The sequence below is a fragment of the Hippoglossus hippoglossus genome, chromosome 18 (genome assembly GCF_009819705.1).
Source record: "Hippoglossus hippoglossus isolate fHipHip1 chromosome 18, fHipHip1.pri, whole genome shotgun sequence".
Classification (NCBI taxonomy): domain Eukaryota; kingdom Metazoa; phylum Chordata; class Actinopteri; order Pleuronectiformes; family Pleuronectidae; genus Hippoglossus; species Hippoglossus hippoglossus.
Genome location: NC_047168.1, coordinates 2167432 through 2185298, shown reverse-complemented (window position 1 = coordinate 2185298; position 17867 = coordinate 2167432). Strand labels below are relative to the sequence as shown.

The following is a 17867-nucleotide window of genomic DNA, read 5'->3' as shown; positions in this document are numbered from 1 at the left end:
CACGTACAAAGTTGTGTAATTGTTATCGGTAAAATTCTGACAAAAAGTATCAGTATCATATCGAATTTATAATGTCTGGTATCGCCCATCTCTACTATAGACTCGGATTATTCGGGTGTGATGTCATTCCGAGTTCCAAGCTCCAAGGTATAATGGAATGCAGTTTTACGACACTGAATAATACATTTAAAATTAATTGGGCGGAACATTTTCAAAAAAATCCTACCTCAATGTGGAATTTTATTTCCCACCACATTTTTCTCTTGTTTTGGTAGCCTGGACCTTATTTTAAGTTGTAATTACAATGTAAATAAACTGACTGTAAAACTATCCGCTGCAGGCAGGTTCTTCTCACCTGGTCTCTAATATACAAGCACAACTTCTCACCAAACAGGTATCTAATATGGAATATTAAACATTCTGTTAAAAAACAAATCACTTCTCCTACAGAGTTGGGTTCAGAATGAGATTCTGCTGGTGAATTCACAGTCGTTTTTGATGACAAATTCCTTCAGGCACTTTAATGCTTTTAAAGATCATAGTTAGACCTACTCCTGGATCCGTATCTTTACAGATCCTGACTGACTCCACTGTAAGAATAATTTGCTTTGCACCACATCAGAAAAATAATAATAGAGCATATGTGCCCTTTTTCTAAAAGATAATTGTCTCTTTTCCATCCAGAAACATTCTTGCACATTTTTTGACATTGAAAACAATATGTAAGCCCATATTCCAGATCATCCAACAAATAGGATGTTAAAACTTTGAATATCCTTAAATTCTACATATTTATATGACTTATCTGGCTTGTATTTCTCTGTATGTCATTGTATACAACCCCATGTATACTTGTTTCTTGTTCTGTTCCTCTTTTAAAATAAAATAATGGAAAATAATATATATATAAAATGGTCATATATAAAATAGAACGCGGCATCATGTTAAACACTCCGATCCATTGTGTAGCGCTAATACAAATGTAAACTGGTTTTAAAACGACCGTGAAGAAGAAGAAGAAGAAGAAGAAGAAGAAGAAGAAGAAGAAGAAGAAGAAGAAGAAGAAGAAGAAGGAGGAGGAAGCAACAGCATTATTTTGTCCCACCCGACTTGGAAGAAGACCCGCCCACAGCCTGCCTCTGATTGGCTTAGCTTTAGGAATGAAGCCTGGTGATTGGGTAGGAGTAGGAAACAGTGGCAGGATAGACCAATCAGAGGCAGGATATGGATGGCTCCTCTTCCACCTCGGGTGGGAGTCACACAACGCGCAGCAGCAGCAGCAGCAGCAGCAGCCATATACAGTCTATGGTAGCAGCAGGTAACACACGGTGGTTCTCTGTTGTGTCTCTGGAGCTGCACACACACATAAGTAAGTTATTAAATCTGATCTGAGTTCATTCCTTTATTTACGGTCTCCTACAGTCTTACGCAGATAACGTAGTAGCATCCGGCTCGTGCTGTCATGCAGATTAATTGAGCTGTAAGCTAGCTAACTGTCACTGCTGCATTTTAAACATTAATACCTTTGTTCCAATTCATGCGAATATACTGTACGGGAGGTAAACACGTACACACGTTTAGGACGGCTCGTTTCTCCATTCCCCGCGTGGCCCTTCAAAACCAGTGCGTTTTAAAGTGCAGAACTCTGCCAAAGCAGCTAATGCTAACTTACGTCAAAATGACCGAGGGAGGAGAAGCTGGGAACAGGGAAGCATGAAGAAAACATGATGGGAGCATGAGGATGAACAGCAGTTTAGTATTTCAACACAAGTTGGTTATGCAACAGTAGTTATGATTCACATTCAAATGTTCCATTATGTGCTGGGTCTAAGGTGTTTCTGTAATAGTCTCATAACTGTTTGATACTTAACTTTTAGCGATGCAATAATACAAATTAAGGCTCCAAACAAAGTCAGTCTTACAGTCAAATAAATGTCCCTTATATATCAGGAGCCATCTGGCCAATGACTTCATGAACATGCCTACAAGTCTGACGTGACATTCAGCTTTTAGTATTCAGTGCTATAGACCCTTTTGGGCCATTATCAGTACATCTACTTATACTGTACAGTTACTACAACATTGTTATTGCTATTGAACTCATGTCCTCAAAGTAAAACAGGGGTGGTTGTTGCCGTGGCCATGTTATATGACACAGTGTCAGTATCATAACTAGACTTTGCACTCTGCAGCACAGCGAGACTAGCCTGTATTCCAAGACAACCTGTAAACTATGTGGACATTCAGGATGTCCAGAGCCATAGTGCTGGCAGTTAATGTCTTTCTCTCTCTTTCCCTGGTAGTACAACCAGATTTATGAGGCTCAGCTTCTTCGACAAGCCGCCGCACGTTTCGCCGTATAAAGTTTCGTCAGACTGCAAAGGGGATTTAGTTATGTAAGCTTTGAGAACCAGGGGCAAAAAGTTCACTGACCCTCAGCTCCACCTTTCTGCGTGGACTCCACTGTTACAAGGCTAATCCATTTCCACACTGAATATGAAGGATTCTAGATTGAACCTTGTGATTAACCCTCTATATAATCTGTTAAAAAAAAATACTCTACATCCCTGTTTGTGTGGTGTTACGCGTCGTTACCATCTGGTGTATTTATTGTACAGTGTTAAAAACAGGCTTGTATTTCCTCTTTTAGATTCATACTGAGACATAGAGGAGGATGGCTACGACTGCGAAGAATCCTTTTCAGCATATTGTTGAGCCCCTGGACCCAGACGACCCAAAGCAGCAGTTTTTCAATCTCTCCAAACTCCGAGACAGCAGATATGGTAACAACATCCACACTTCTTGTCGTTGTAATTGTATAGTTATAACGGCAGATATTTCAGAGAGGTTCACTGTCCCTCTGTTGCTCAGAACGTCTGCCGTTCTCCATCCGGGTGCTCCTGGAGTCCGCTGTCCGCAACTGTGATGGGTTTCTGGTGAAGAGCTCAGATGTGGAAAGTATCCTCAACTGGAAGCAGACCCAGACTCAAACTGTGGAGGTTCCATTCAGACCGGCCCGTGTCATCCTCCAGGACTTCACGTATGTCTTCGCTACTCCTCTGTATCAGGATGTCAGTGAGTTGTCTGTGAAAGTACTGTTGTGTGTTTTGTGAACACACAGAACTTTGATAGGGAACTCCAATAGTTTCATACGTAAAGGACGGTTTAAGAGGAGCTTTGTCAAGCTTGTCATGCTGCCCATGTCATGGTTACATCACCATACTGTAATGTGAATGAATGTATGAATGTGTGGCCTCTGTAAAGATGGAGTCTTTTATTAGGCACAGAGCATCTCCAGAGGATATTGAGATGTATTGTGGGAAATGTAGGATCCAGTGTTCTTATGGATTGACTTATACTAAAATCTAAAAGTCATGATAGCACTGCCTCTGCTGCTTTAACTGAAACCAACAATGAACTGATCTGTCTACCAACTATGTGTATGTGTATCTCTGGGCTATAGAGCTCTGTGGTTGTCCAAAAAACTATCACCCCTCTGTTGTACTGGGTGACATGTTACTCCCTCACCATGAACGCACACACTGTGGTTTACTTCAACTCAGTCCCACACACAGAAGTACTCACTGCAACAAATGTGGATTAATCCACTGCTATAAATAGTCCCCAATTTTCCTCCTATTTGAGTAATGTTTGTTAAAAATTCAGTGATCAGCTTATTTATGAAGTTTCTAAAAAAAATATTTTTAATTAAGCTATTGTATGGGACCTGGTTATAAAGACTTCAATCATCAGTAGGATCCAGTGAATTTGGGGCTTACACCCACAGACGAAGATATACTGAGAGGTGTATTGTTAATTTTCACAGGGTTTGTTGACAGTGACAAAATACAGATTGTTTATGTTTAAAAATTGGTAATCCTTAAAGATATGTAGAAAATGGTGCAGCCGTGAAGATACGGTTTGTCAAATACAGGTTACTCAGTCATAATTCACGCTTTTCTGTTGTCTGTTCAGTTCAAATAATTATTATTGAGAGATCAAGAGAAGACAAGACTTGCTCTGGTGTAATGAAAACAACAGAGCTCCATTTATCATTATTTTTGAGATAATGTGACAGTTGACCATGATGATCCTGATTTCAGGTGACATCACCCAGCCCTGACTCGCTTGTTACATTATCCTTAGTTGACTGATGATGAATTATATCTGAATGATGAAAATGGAGACTGGACTCACTCTGACCTGCCTTCACCCTCCTTGCAGTGGTGTTCCTGCTGTGGTGGACTTTGCTGCCATGCGTGATGCGGTGATGAAGCTTGGCGGTGACCCAGAGAAGATTAATCCAGTCTGCCCCGCCGACCTCGTCATCGATCATTCCATTCAAGTGGACTTCAACAGGAAGTAAGGCCAGGCTCATCAGACTCTTTCTACCATTAGATCATAGAAGCTGTGTTATTCTGCAGGTAGCTACGCAGTGATCATCTCCTCTCTTTTTCTCCCTAAGGTCTGATAGCGTTCAGAAAAACCAGGATTTGGAGTTTGACCGCAACAGAGAAAGATTTCAGTTTCTAAAGGTATAAACAATTAACAAACCCAATACAAGGTCTTCATATCTAATAAGTTTGAACTCTTGTGGCTTTTCCTTGAGCACCTAAAATATTTTCCCTGTTCTTCCCAGTGGGGCTCTAAAGCTTTCAGGAACATGCGAATCATACCTCCTGGTTCAGGGATCGTTCACCAAGTCAACCTGGAGTACCTGGCCCGAGTGGTCTTTAACTACGATGGGTTCTTCTACCCCGACAGCCTGGTGGGCACAGACTCCCACACCACCATGATTGATGGCCTGGGTGTCCTCGGCTGGGGTGAGACAATCAGTGTCAACAATAATTAGTCATGAACTGCTCTTCTATTGTCTCTTTCCACACGTCATACTCAGCTGTGGGTTATATAGATAAAGAGTGTAACATGTGATGGTCAGTAGTGTTTTACAGTCAAGAGAAATTAGAAGGTATACCGTCTTAATATCCAGGGTTCCCGGTGTTTACACTTGATTGTAATGGCCCACAGAGCTGGCATTACTATCTATCTATAAGCAGATATAGGCGGTTGTTCAGATTATTTGCCAACACAAGACTTCAAAGAATTTAAAACTGTAACTCATTAAGACCCAATGCTAAGAATAAAAACCACCACACAAAACCTGAGGGTTTTCTGAAGAGCTGAGTGAATTACAAATGTTACAAAAACTTCCATTTCTTCGCCTCTGAAGTTGATAGACATGAATAAATCATTGCCATTTTCCTAAGCATAAAGAAACCTATAAACACAACAAAAACAACATCGCGCCCCCCCCCCCCCCCGTCTTCCTCCTCAAACATGTCTCTTGTTGACTGAGCCTTGGTCAGCAGGTCAACAGCAACATTCGCTGATCTCCAACATCATAATCTTCTTTGTTACTTTTCCAGCTATAGTTGTTTGCCTGTCTGACAGAAATCAAAATATACCTTTTCTACAATGTTGCACTCTGCAATACCTGCTCTCATTTAATGATACAATGCAATGGATAAGCTGTTGGCTAATGATAATGTGACAGTTGCTAGAATTGCTGTGTGATTATTAAATCTTCATTTTCAAACCTTCAGGTGTGGGTGGAATTGAGGCGGAGGCTGTGATGCTGGGTCAGCCAATAAGCATGGTTCTGCCTGAAGTGGTGGGATACAAGTTGCACGGGACCCCAGAACAACTCATCACCTCCACTGACATAGTCCTCACGGTTACAAAGGTAATTACAGTCAGTTTTCATGCAGCCCCTGCTATGCAACATGTGTAGTCTCGCTCTCACCGTAAACTTCCACACCCCTGTGCCCTCAGCACCTCCGCCAGGTGGGCGTCGTGGGGAAGTTTGTGGAGTTTTTCGGCCCGGGTGTGGCTCAGCTGTCCATCGCTGACAGAGCCACCATCGCCAACATGTGTCCAGAGTACGGAGCCACAGCAGCTTTCTTCCCCGTGGACCACGTCAGCATTCAATACCTTGCACAGACAGGTGGGAATTAAAGTCGTCCTGAATACTTGGTTCACTCAGGACTCAGTTTTGATCATATTGGGGATATTGTGTGTACATGGAACATTGAGAAATCTCGTTATACATATTCCTGTATAAATGATAGATACAAGTGTCCCAGTTATAACTATATGGTGCTTGTGATGTTAAACTTAACCATGGTTACAGCAACACAGTGTAGTGGATGAAGATACACAGTCGTGACTGTTAGGATCATATATTATGAGTTCAGGTACACAGAATGGAGGATAAGTAGCATCCTTTTACCGGCTGTGTGTCACAGGCTGAAGCCACGCCTCTACAGGTAGTCGGCAGTGGTCAGAAACCACGATAAGATGTGTCACGGTTATTAATCACGATTATTAATCCTAATGGGATATCTTAAAATTGGGATGTCAATTTGATTTTCTGATATTTTTCTTTTTCTGAGACCAACTTGCAGTTATGACAAAGCAGTGTTGCTGCAAAGGTCATCACCTTTTTTCAAGTACTGATGTGAGAAATAACTTTTTAACATTTTTGGGAAATTTGTATCATCAGCTTCATTTGATAATTTCAGTATTTGTGCAAAACCCAGGGACATTTCTTCACACATTGCTCCTCCTCTAGTAAATATATAAATATTGGATTTTTTAAGACCTGTGATGGAAATCTGGAAATACAAGAGGCTGGAAACACCAAAGTTATCCACGTGTATTTTAATAGGGGGAATCTGCAGAAAGGATCAACACAGAGAGTCACAAGGATCTCAGAGTGAAGATGGAGGACACTCAAATGCAAGGATCTTATATAGGAGGACTAAGGCTGTCTCTCAGAACCAGTTAAGACTGGTTCTGTAGGCGCAGGAGAGAGAGGAATCTAAACACAAACAACTGATTTACATGTGTTTCCTAAGGAGATAAGCAGACATACATTCTGTTCTTTGGAGGGTAAATAAGTGGCAAAAGGGTCTGGCAGTTTTCAGGTCATAAACAGTTCAGACCATAAAACAGCTCAGGTCATAAAAGTCTTTAGACAGGGCTGCAAAAGTTACTCTTCAACTATAAAATAGGTTTCAACCACACTTAGTTAATTTTTCCAGTACAGACCCTTCTTTGGTTTATCACGGGTGATGTTCATTATTTTGTCTCTCTTGTCTTGATTCAGGGCGAGATGCCGAAAAGCTGGACTACATTACAAAGTACCTGAAGGCCGTGGGCATGTTCAGGGACTACACTGACGTCTCTCAGGATCCAGATTTCACTCAGGTCGGTGTCAAAGTCAGCTTGATTGTCAACTCTGCCATATGTACAGGACATAGACAGCATTGAAATATCGTTATCGTAATAACATATTAAGTTATCAACATCATGATGAAGTTTTGTTCAGCCAGTAAGCACACTGGAAAGGTAGCTTATTATTTTGAGTTGTGTTTATTTGACACACTGACAAAGTAATTTATAAAACAGTGCGTATCAAGCGATGAGAAGAAGAAGAAAAGCAACTTTCTGTCATCGACATCGAGGTGTTTGTGAGTGAGGTGGAAGTGAAGAAAGACAGCACTGATATCATTGTTGCTGCTGTTATTGCCTGTACGTATTTTATTCATCCAAAACTACCGGAGTATTGAATTCAGAGACGGTTGTAATATTCCCCCATCTATAAAATTACTCTCCCAGTACATACAGAAGTGCAATAGATGGCACGTGTAACTGAGAACATCAGCAAAATAACAGTATTTACAATGTTTGCGCGAGACGTGGCGTACGCACAAAATGGGCTCTGAAAGATGCGTACGCAACTGTTATGGATGAGGCCCCAGATCACTGGAGGCAGATGTCAATACCAGGTGTGAACTGGGTCTCTTTCTCTTTCAGGTGGTGGAGTTGGATCTCAGTACAGTGGTCCCATGCTGCAGTGGTCCCAAAAGACCCCAAGACAGAATTGCTGTTTCTGACATGAAAATAGACTTTGAATCGTGTCTGGGAGCAAAGGTAGATATACCTGTACAGTTCAATGTTTACAGTACTTCAACACTAATCTGCCTATATATATACACAACCTTTTCTCCATTTTGACCTTACATCCAAACTTAAGTTAATTTGTCACACCTATTCCTTGATGTCTGTGGCTGAAGTGCTGCTACTTTCAGTACTTCAAAAAGATTTCTACTTTTTGTTTTTAATGCGTGTAGCAAGGTTTCAAGGGTTTCCAATTGGCCCCTGAGCACCACAACACTGCAGTGCCCTTCCAGTTCAATGGAAACGAGTACACTCTGAGCCACGGCTCAGTGGTTATCGCTGCCATCACCAGCTGCACCAACACCAGCAACCCATCTGTCATGCTGGGAGCCGGTGGGTAGACTTTTTTTTAGATGTTTTTTTTTTAACTGTCACCTTTAACTTGACAGAGTTAATGAGTCTTAATACTGTTTTTGTTTTCAGGACTTCTTGCTAAAAAGGCAATAGAGTGTGGTCTGAGTGTGAAGCCGTACATTAAGACTAGCCTGTCACCTGGCAGTGGAGTGGTCACCTACTACCTGAAGGAGAGCGGTGTTATGGACTACCTCTCTCAGCTGGGGTAGGCTGCTCTCACTCCCTCTGCTCCTTTTGTTATTAAAGTGATCCCAGATTATTCTTTTGTGTGTGATACAAATACATAATTGTGTTGTTTGAGTGTAATGATACTGTATCTTTTGAATATTGCAATTAACATCAGTGCACATTAGGGATTGTCAATTATCTCAACACTACTCTTATGCAAATCTATATTTTCTTGAATGAGGTGCACTGGTTTGTATTTGCTGCTCACTTCATTGAAGCTACAGACTGTCTGTTTTAATTATTAATAACTTAGATTCAATAAACGATTTGGATTTCAATAGGTGGATTCGAACCTTAATGATTTTGCTATTAGAGCCCCTGCTAAACGTACACAGACTAAGTTTTAAACTTTTCTTTTTTATACGCTTTCAGGAATGGATGACTGCAGCTGCCATGGTTGAGACATAACTATTTTGTCGTGATAGTCAATTGAACTTGAAATACAAAAATAGTCCCAAAAAATAAAAAGTAGCACATTGACAACATTTTGTATCAGTGTATGTCAGGAAGAAAAAATTCCAGGAGAGAAATTAAAGTGGAATTTAGAAACAAGCTCTCTGATTTTTCTTTTTTCAGTAGAGTATAGTCACTGTAGTAAACTCTTGTGTAGGTGTAAACATGCACAGATCACCACACTGCAGGCAGGTGAACATGAAACTCATTTATTCCCTTGTCTCTCCTCACAGCTTTGAGGTTGTTGGCTATGGTTGCATGACGTGTATAGGCAACAGTGGGCCGCTCCCAGAGCCAGTGGTGGAAGCCATCACACAGGTACCTGTGGTTTACACACCTACTGTTTCACGTCACCTCTGCAGTGTCTGTAGCTCTTTCTAGTGTTCCTTACTGTTTCTCCTTAAGGTAACAGGAAAACTGCTGCCACTAAACGTCAGCTTACTGTCAATAAAGAGATAAACATTTGAACTCGTGAATACATATAATATTTTATATATCCCTCTTATTACACGTACATTTGTGTTTCAGGGAGATCTGGTTGCTGCAGGCATCCTGTCAGGAAACAGAAACTTTGAAGGGCGAGTCCACCCCAACACCAGAGCCAACTACCTGGCTTCTCCACCACTCGTCATCGCTTATGCTATCGCAGGCACCGTGAGGATCGACTTTGAGAAGGAGCCCATTGGTGAGTTTTTAGACACCAAAAAAACAACCCCCTCCTTTGTTCTCACTTGCAAACTTAATAATGAATCATTTCAGGAGAGTACCCAGAGTACAGTGCGTGTCCGTAAGCAGCATTGTACCCATCTAAAAACCAAAACACAGCCAGCCTCTGTGCTTTTCCATTAGACACTCGGAAGAACCCATCAGTAGCTGCTCATGGTTGGTTAGTTCTGACTAACAACCTCCGCAGGCATACACGTCACTGTGCATGCTAGTTACACAGATTGGTTATGGCCCATCAGTGAATCATACACACTACAGGGACTCATCGGAAAACTGAGGATGTATTTTTAGACAATACCGGCTTTTGAAGGCCAATACAGCAGCTTAGAGCCAGTTCAGTGGTGATGCACAGTTTGGGAGGGAGGCAGTCTGAGCCACAGAGTTAGGTGCATTGTGAGAAAATCCAGTGAAACCTTGGGCCTGTTACAGATATTATCCCCTGTAGTCCCATGTAGAATCTAAAGGCCAAGTTGTTCTCACAAGCAATGCTGTTAGATTGTGTTCAGATTGTTTTAGTTTTTACAGTATTTCTTTTTACATAAGAGCCGCACAAACAACAGTGTTAGCCTAAGTGTAAGACTGAGTCATGGATGTAGAGCAGTCTTTGGCCCTGTACCCACCTAGTATTAACATGTGGTTTTATGATACGATCACCAGCGCACAGCTCTGAATACAAGTGTGAATGCACTCAGACCGGACAGTGGTCTGGGCCACATGTGTCCAAAGTCTTTTAGCAGCGTAAATGCAAAACTGTCTTCGGCCACATATGAAGGACGGCCTGCTCAGCTGACGTCCTCTGAGCCGCTGCAGTTTCACTACGAATCAATCAGACTTTTTCTTTTCTCGTTGAGTTGTTTGTAGCCACCACCGTAATATCAACAATGATCACCAAATATTGATCGATACTTTCATTAAATTGGCAAAAATCTTTCTTTACAGCTGCACGAGATTCATTTAGACTCTTTCATTTCATTTAGAACTTTAGTTCAGTACCCTAGATAAACCAGCAGCTCCGCCACCAGTAGTGGACACATTGTCAGTATGAACAACAGACAACCAATGCACAGCTGATCTGCAGCACAACCTCAGCCAGTGAGTCCAGAGAGTTATGGGGATCGACAGCTAGATAAACATAAGAGATATCTAACATAAGAGATATCTAACTTAGTGTTTTGTTTCGGTTTGGTGTCAGAATATCCATTACGTTTTTCCAGTTTTAAGCAGGCAAACGTTGCCTTCTGCGTACTCCATTGAATTTCCTCACATCACAGTTTGAATAGAAAAGCTCTGTTGTCAGACCTTCACTTGAGCTTATGAATGCACCACCATGAAGGATTCACAGATCACTCCACTTGATCGCACTATTTAAACACTTTTTATAAACCGATTCCTCGTGTGAGTATACAGAGTCTGTAGGTGAGTGACAAGATGTTGGGGCAGGAAGCCCTCTGGTTTCAGTTTCTAGTTAGACCAATCACGTTTGAGCAGCCTGGTTGCCTGCAGGTAAACGGTCTGTGTGGAGAGTAAAACCTAAAACACTCACTTTATCTGTTTTGTGTGGAGAAACGTTTGATAAAAGAAATTAGTCGGACTGTAAATGAACAGTAGATGGGGTCCTGGTCCTGCTGTCTACACTGGAAGCGCTAAACAGGCTAATTTGTCTGAAAATGGTTTAACTCCAGCGTGAAGTTTGAACAAATCCATTGTTGGCCAGTGTTTTTTTATGATTCATCAGTTAAGTTGAGCAAGTTTCAAGTAACGTGATGATTTACTAACATGAAATAAAACCACTGATCTGAGGGATAAATAACTCTCTAGAATTATAGCACCACTTTCATTTATTAATTGGATTGTGAATAAACTCTTGAAATGGTCTTTTAAGATCTATTTTTACATCTGATTTTAATCTTTTTATCATCAGTTTAATGTCATCAGATAAGCCAGTGACAGAAGTGACATTTGACTTGAACTTTACAGGTGATAACAGCTTCACGGCCAAACCAGCTTGAAGCACCAGACTCTTCAAATGTTGTTCTCTTGTCGTCTGCAGCCACAAATTCTGAAGGGAAAGAGATCTTCCTGAGGGACATCTGGCCCACACGAGCGGAGATCCAGGCTGTGGAGAGAGTTTTCGTCATTCCATCAATGTTTAAAGAAATCTATGAGAAGATTGAGGTAGTGTTATCTTGAGTTTTTTTAAGGGACAGCATGCAGGAAACTTGATAAAGACATTACTGACATGACTCTTACTGATTGTGTTGTTACAGAAAGTGAATGAACGCTGGAACTCCCTGGTTGCTCCCTCCGACAAGCTGTATACCTGGGATCCCGAGTCAACTTACATCAAGTCGCCACCGTTCTTCGATGGTTTGGTAAATAATACAAATCACTACATCTTCCCTAAGTTATGAAACTAATTTTCAGTTCCCACCTCTGCTAAATTCCAAAAGTTCATGGCTGCCAAATGTCTCATTAAATGTAATTTCTTGCCAGTAATTTAGCTGCTAATTTTTAATTCGACATAGCAGCGCTAACCAAATGTAGAGAAACAGTTATATAGCTGCCATTGTTGTTGTTTTTGGTTCATGCTCATTGCACGAAACAACCGTGGGCATATGTGACAAACCGTGACATCATCATTTTCCCACGCATAAACGCAAAGCAGAGTTTGAAAATGCACTTTGCACTGGAATCAAGCTCTAAATGCTAAAATGCTCAACCCAATGCTAAAGTGCTTGAAACAAACTTTTGTGTTGTTTTTTTTATTGTGTGAACATTACACGCAAATATTTTCCAGTGAGCAGAAGAGGACATAACATTACAGAATATTTCTGAGGTGAAAACACATTTACTGTTAGTTTGCGAGCTTGATTTCCTCCACTTCATTTTACTTTGTCTTAAATAAATGAGTCCAAGATATGATCTAAAAAAACCATCTCTCATGGCAAGGAGGTGGTTGATGTTAACATTATCTGTTGTCTAATAGTGGCCATAGTACAACATGATTCTGTTAAAGCATTCGAGCTTCACACCCTGACTGGCCACCGTGTGAATATGTTCTTACTGGTGTTGGTGATCATAGTAATGAAGCTTCTTTTCTGTTCAGTCTGAGGAGTATCACCTCTGTTCATCTACTGTTTCATGTCAACATGGCTGCCATTTACAGTATTTAAACAGACAGTGGTATAATTATTGGTATTATCATCATCATTATCTCTTTGTCCCATTTAAGTCTAATTATCATTTCTGTTATTCAGACCATGAAGCTGCCACCTCCTGAATCCATAACTGACGCCTTCGTGCTGCTGAACCTGGGAGACTCAGTCACCACAGACCACATCTCTCCTGCAGGGAACATTGCCAGGAACAGCTCTGCAGCACGCCACCTGACCAGCAGGGGGTGAGAGACCTCACTGTTTCAGGCTGTGGCAGCAGTCTGTGCAGGTTACCTTGCTTTGCTCATGAGTCACATGAACATGTCAAACCAAGAGGCAACAACAATGAGACAAATCTCTGTCTTAAGATCCATACACCCTGATTTCATCAAGAAACACAGTGAAAATGTTGACTTATGATGCACTGCCCACGGAACATTGGAACAACTAGTGTGTCGTTGTCCTTCATCTCCTACCTGATATCAGAGTTATGTTGTGGTACATCTAGAAAAGCAGTGAGAGATAGCAGCTTGTGTTCAGCATTCAAACTTAGCACAATCAACCATGAGAGTAGGCTGAATGTAAACCTGTATCTGAACTGTGTGTAAACACCTTGGGCTTCACTCCGTCTGTGTTTTGACCAGTCTCACTCCTCGTGACTACAACTCGTACGGCTCCCGTCGAGGGAACGACGCTGTGATGGCCAGAGGGACGTTCGCAAACATCCGCCTCTTTAACAAGTTCCTCAACAAGCAGGCACCTCAAACCATTCACCTGCCCACAGGAGAAACGGTCAGCATATAACACCTCATTCTCTGAACTCAACAGAGAGTTGCTTTCCTCTCCGCTGTCGGTCTCTTTTCATAATAACGAGCATGTAACTCATACATACCTATGGGATTTTGTAAAAGCCCCAATACACAGGGTGACTTAGAGACAAACACAATGAAATCTTCATCTCCTGGATCACATTGTGAGATTCATTAACCAACAGTTAGTTCACTGCTCTGGAGAACGAAGATGGCCTGCGTCAAAATTCTGTCCATGTCAGAAATAAGTGTAAGGAAGTGTGTGGGCCATCTTTACCCAAAAAGAGGGACTTAAATAAACTTAAGGGTAAAAATGGACAAACTTAAGAAAGACAGCGATCATTTTACTTTGCGACAATCTGCATTACAAATGCAACTAGGATGACACTCAGAGAGCACACTGAGTGCCCCCTCCAAGGCCCAACAGTCCCCTTATTAAACCACGTTTCAATTCACTAGATCCAGATTTTTATTTGGATTTGCACCAAATTTTTTTCATCAAGATCCATGACTTATTCCCTGAGAAATTTATGAAAATGATGGAAAACGCTTTATCTCACAATGGTAATGAAAGTGGGGGGGGGGAAAATCCTGGATCTGCCCTTGATCCAGATCCACACCAAAATCGAATGGGCTCTTCTCGGAACCGTACCACATCTGCAACTAATGCAGTATTGTTTGTGTAATCCTGCAAACGAAATGACAAACAAATGCAGAAAAAAAACATGTCCTCCTTGGTGGAGCTAATAAAACATTGCCTTTACAACAAAGCTGAGTCTATAAAGGCTGCACACAATGGGACAGACATTATCAGCACTATTCAGGTCGGCAGAACCAGCTGTGCATCGTTTGCACAGTGTGAGGCACTTTCATTTTTACCATGCGCACCTTCATAGTCAGGACTTTATGGATGTTTTAATTAGCGTGGGTAGGATTTCTGCTGCTGGTACTGATGGTCAGTGCGACTGTGACAGACGGGTCAATATGCTTATGTGTGAGCGAAAGAGAGGAACAGCTGCATACGCATGCATCGATGCTTTTCAAATTGCACAGTGGAGAGAAGGTGTTAACATATTGAATGACTCTGCATACATCACATAGTAAACACTCATATCCTGTTTGCCCTCATTTATAGCAAATGTTGCTTCAGTGCTTTGTCAGCTCTCGAATAACAGCCAATGTGCAAGTGAGTAATGTGGGCCAGTGTCATTTGGGGAATTCGTACTAAACTGTGGCCAATCGAGTCAAAAAGCATCAAGTCCTCCTTTTTGAAACACTGACACCAGATAATATTGACTTCATATTTTTACTTTAATTATTAATCGGTCAATCAAATGACGACACAAAGTTTTCACGGCGGTTTTTGTATTTGCAGCTGCACAACTCTCCGTCGGGAAGTATAACCAGCAGAGTGCAGTTGTATTTACCACCAGTAACTGTGAATGAGGAAGCACAGCTCCTGCGGTGGAACCATGCGACATGACTTGGCACAAAATTACACATGATACATAATATTGCACCAAAAGCTGATCTGTGGGATCATCGAACATTACACAGTGTAGAGGGGCCTTAAATTGACACTTGTGAGTTAGCTTGGAGCAAAGACCTCAGTACTGCTTCAAAAGGATACACTGAGTTGTATTTGTCTTCCTTTCTATGCAGCTGGATGTGTTTGATGCTGCAGAGAGGTACCAGCAGTCCAGTGTCCCCCTGCTCATTCTGGCCGGGAAGGAGTACGGCTCAGGCAGCTCCAGAGACTGGGCAGCTAAAGGACCCTTCCTACTGGTGAGGATCACACATTCACAATTTGTAGCTGACACTGGACTCTTAAACCAGTTTTCAACGATTTGGTTAACAACATTTTTGAATAATAAAAAAACATTTTAGATCAAGACTGAACTTGTTGACAATGGTGTTTAAGTCTCTTGTATATAGTTGATAATAGAATTGAATTGGGTTCTGAAGAAATTATCATTGCTGTTCACAAATGTAATCAGCTGTTTTCTCCCCCACTCTCCCTCTGCCCCCCCTTCATGGCTTGCTCTCATTCCTATCAAATTAAAAGCCATAAAAGCCCCAAAAATATACCTAAAAAAAATAAAGATGGTTTCTGTCATTTTAGTTGGCCAACTTTATGTTTTACAGTGGCTGAGACTGGGATTTGACCGACAAATAGAGAAGCGCTTGTAAAGTGTTAAAAGAATGAATCTTTTCTCTTTGTTCTTTTAGGGTATTAAGGCAGTTATAGCCGAGAGCTATGAACGGATCCACCGCAGCAACCTGGTGGGGATGGGAGTGATTCCCCTGGAGTATCTACCAGGAGTCACAGCTGACAGTCTGGGGCTCACCGGCAGAGAGCGCTACACCATCACCATCCCCAAGCAGCTCACTCCCAGGATGCTCGTCGACGTCCAGGTTAGTGGAGGACAGTTTGTCGGGGATCAGGGTCAGAATGAATTTTTCTGTGTCACGTGACGCTTCATGTCTCTTTCCGCCCTCACAGCTGGACACAGGGAAAACATTCCAAGTGCGGATGCGATTTGACACCGACGTGGAGCTGGCGTATTTCCACCACGGAGGAATCCTCAACTACATGATCCGCAAGATGTCTGAAAACTAACCTGCAGAAATCTGTTGCAACTCTGAGCTCAAGTCCGACATGGTAATAATCTAATACAAAAACATACCGTCCAGGAATAGTTCAATGAGTCAAAATGTTCAGTGCAATGAGCCATTCACAGTGACACAATCTTCTCATTGTTGAGAACGCTGCTACGAGTCATGTCTGAATCACACAGTAGACCTGGAGGGAATTAACTGCATGTGAAATGTGAATTGTTAGTAGAGATATGCAAGGTAGGGTGATACTTGATTTAAAAATGCCATGAGTAAAAAGTCGCCTAATGTCCTCCTGTATTCCACTGTCATAAGAACGAAATTCCAACCTGCACCTTCAGAGGCAGCAGTTCTTCTGCTTCCACGATTACTGCAGCTTATCACAGCTCGGCTCTTATTTTGTCTCCTGTAATAATTATAAGATCTGGAGCTGGCTTTCAGAATTTGTACGTCTATGGTACGAAGGTCAAGCTTCGGGGGCCACATCACCACAGACTTCTGTACTGTGGGCGTTGCAGTCACACCAAGGACTGCTAACCTTTTACAAGTGGGTCCCTGTTTCGTTAGCTGCTCTCTATTCGAACATGCATGAGTGTAGGCATGGGGGTTTCACACCATTCCTCTGACCTAGAGGAAGGGGCGACAAAGACGAAGATGATGATGATGATGCGCTCAGGCTGTTTGTCCGATAAAGAACTAAAGTAGCAATTAAGTCAAATAAGAGCCAAGTTGTAATAAAGCAGAAATATTCTTTCACCTGTTGAGATTTAAATTGAATGCTTCCTCATAATATGAATTTATCTTTATATAGATTTTAGTTTCTCAGGGTTATGGGGGTAATCAGGGTTGGGGATATGAGGTCTGTGTTGCAGACAGTACTTTTTGGTGGTGATGGACCTGTAAAGTCACAGGGGGAGGAATCAGGCGCAGCTCGAGTGTGAGAGCACATTATTCTTCTGGTTACTCCTCCAGCTAAAGACACTGTGGCGACGTGGTGTGTTACAGTAAAGGTTCTTATTTAATCGTCGTTTCAGCCCATGCGAGCTGTTTTCATTGGATCTTCCCCTGTGGTGGTCTGGTTTTTATTAAGTTTCTTCATCGCGTTGTCTTTGATGTAGTAAGTGAAAACATGCCTGTTTGTTCTCCAGACATTCCAGTGCAAAGCTGCTTTTTGTCAACGTATAAACTGCCTTAATAACTTAATATGTCCGATCATGTTCTTTGATCACTTTCATTTTAATCGACTGACAAACCTTTATTGTGCTAACTGTTCCATGTTCTCTACAATCTGAAAGCGTGGAAGCACAGGATACTGATGAACAGAATAAAAAGACTTGTTTTGAAACCATTTTCCTCTCATTGTTGTTGCACTTTGTCTATTTTTAGGTAATTTATTTTTAGAAGGGGCCAGAATAAGTAGTTACAGTGATCAGCTTGAAGCTCATGTCATCTGCAGTCCCTAAACTTCAAACTATAACAAACTGATGAGGCTATATTGGAATGC

At 41.6% G+C, this 17867-nt stretch overlaps 1 protein-coding gene across 1 annotated transcript; it reads left to right on the top strand.

Moving 5' to 3' along the window:
• The first annotated feature begins 1274 nt into the window (after positions 1-1274).
• Positions 1275-17705, top strand: aco1 (aconitase 1, soluble). The gene is made up of 21 exons (XM_034615092.1): positions 1275-1369; positions 2651-2783; positions 2872-3040; positions 4225-4362; positions 4466-4535; positions 4640-4823; positions 5604-5743; positions 5833-6004; positions 7169-7269; positions 7879-7995; positions 8196-8355; positions 8446-8581; positions 9291-9375; positions 9586-9742; positions 11834-11958; positions 12051-12155; positions 13041-13183; positions 13583-13730; positions 15410-15532; positions 15977-16162; positions 16251-17705. Exons 2-21 carry the CDS (start codon positions 2675-2677, stop codon positions 16365-16367), a joined length of 2685 nt encoding a protein of 894 aa, XP_034470983.1. The 5' UTR covers positions 1275-1369; positions 2651-2674; the 3' UTR covers positions 16368-17705.
• Positions 17706-17867: the final 162 nt, after the last annotated feature.

Bases quoted from the DNA above. Each gene is read 5' to 3' on its own strand.
- aco1 (XM_034615092.1), top strand. From the start codon at position 2,675: ATGGCTACGACTGCGAAGAATCCTTTTCAGCATATTGTTGAGCCCCTG. The intron at 4,824-5,603 runs GTGAGACAATCA...TCAAACCTTCAG, and splicing joins CCTGGGTGTCCTCGGCTGGG to GTGTGGGTGGAATTGAGGCG. The intron at 12,156-13,040 runs GTAAATAATACA...TCTGTTATTCAG, and splicing joins CACCGTTCTTCGATGGTTTG to ACCATGAAGCTGCCACCTCC.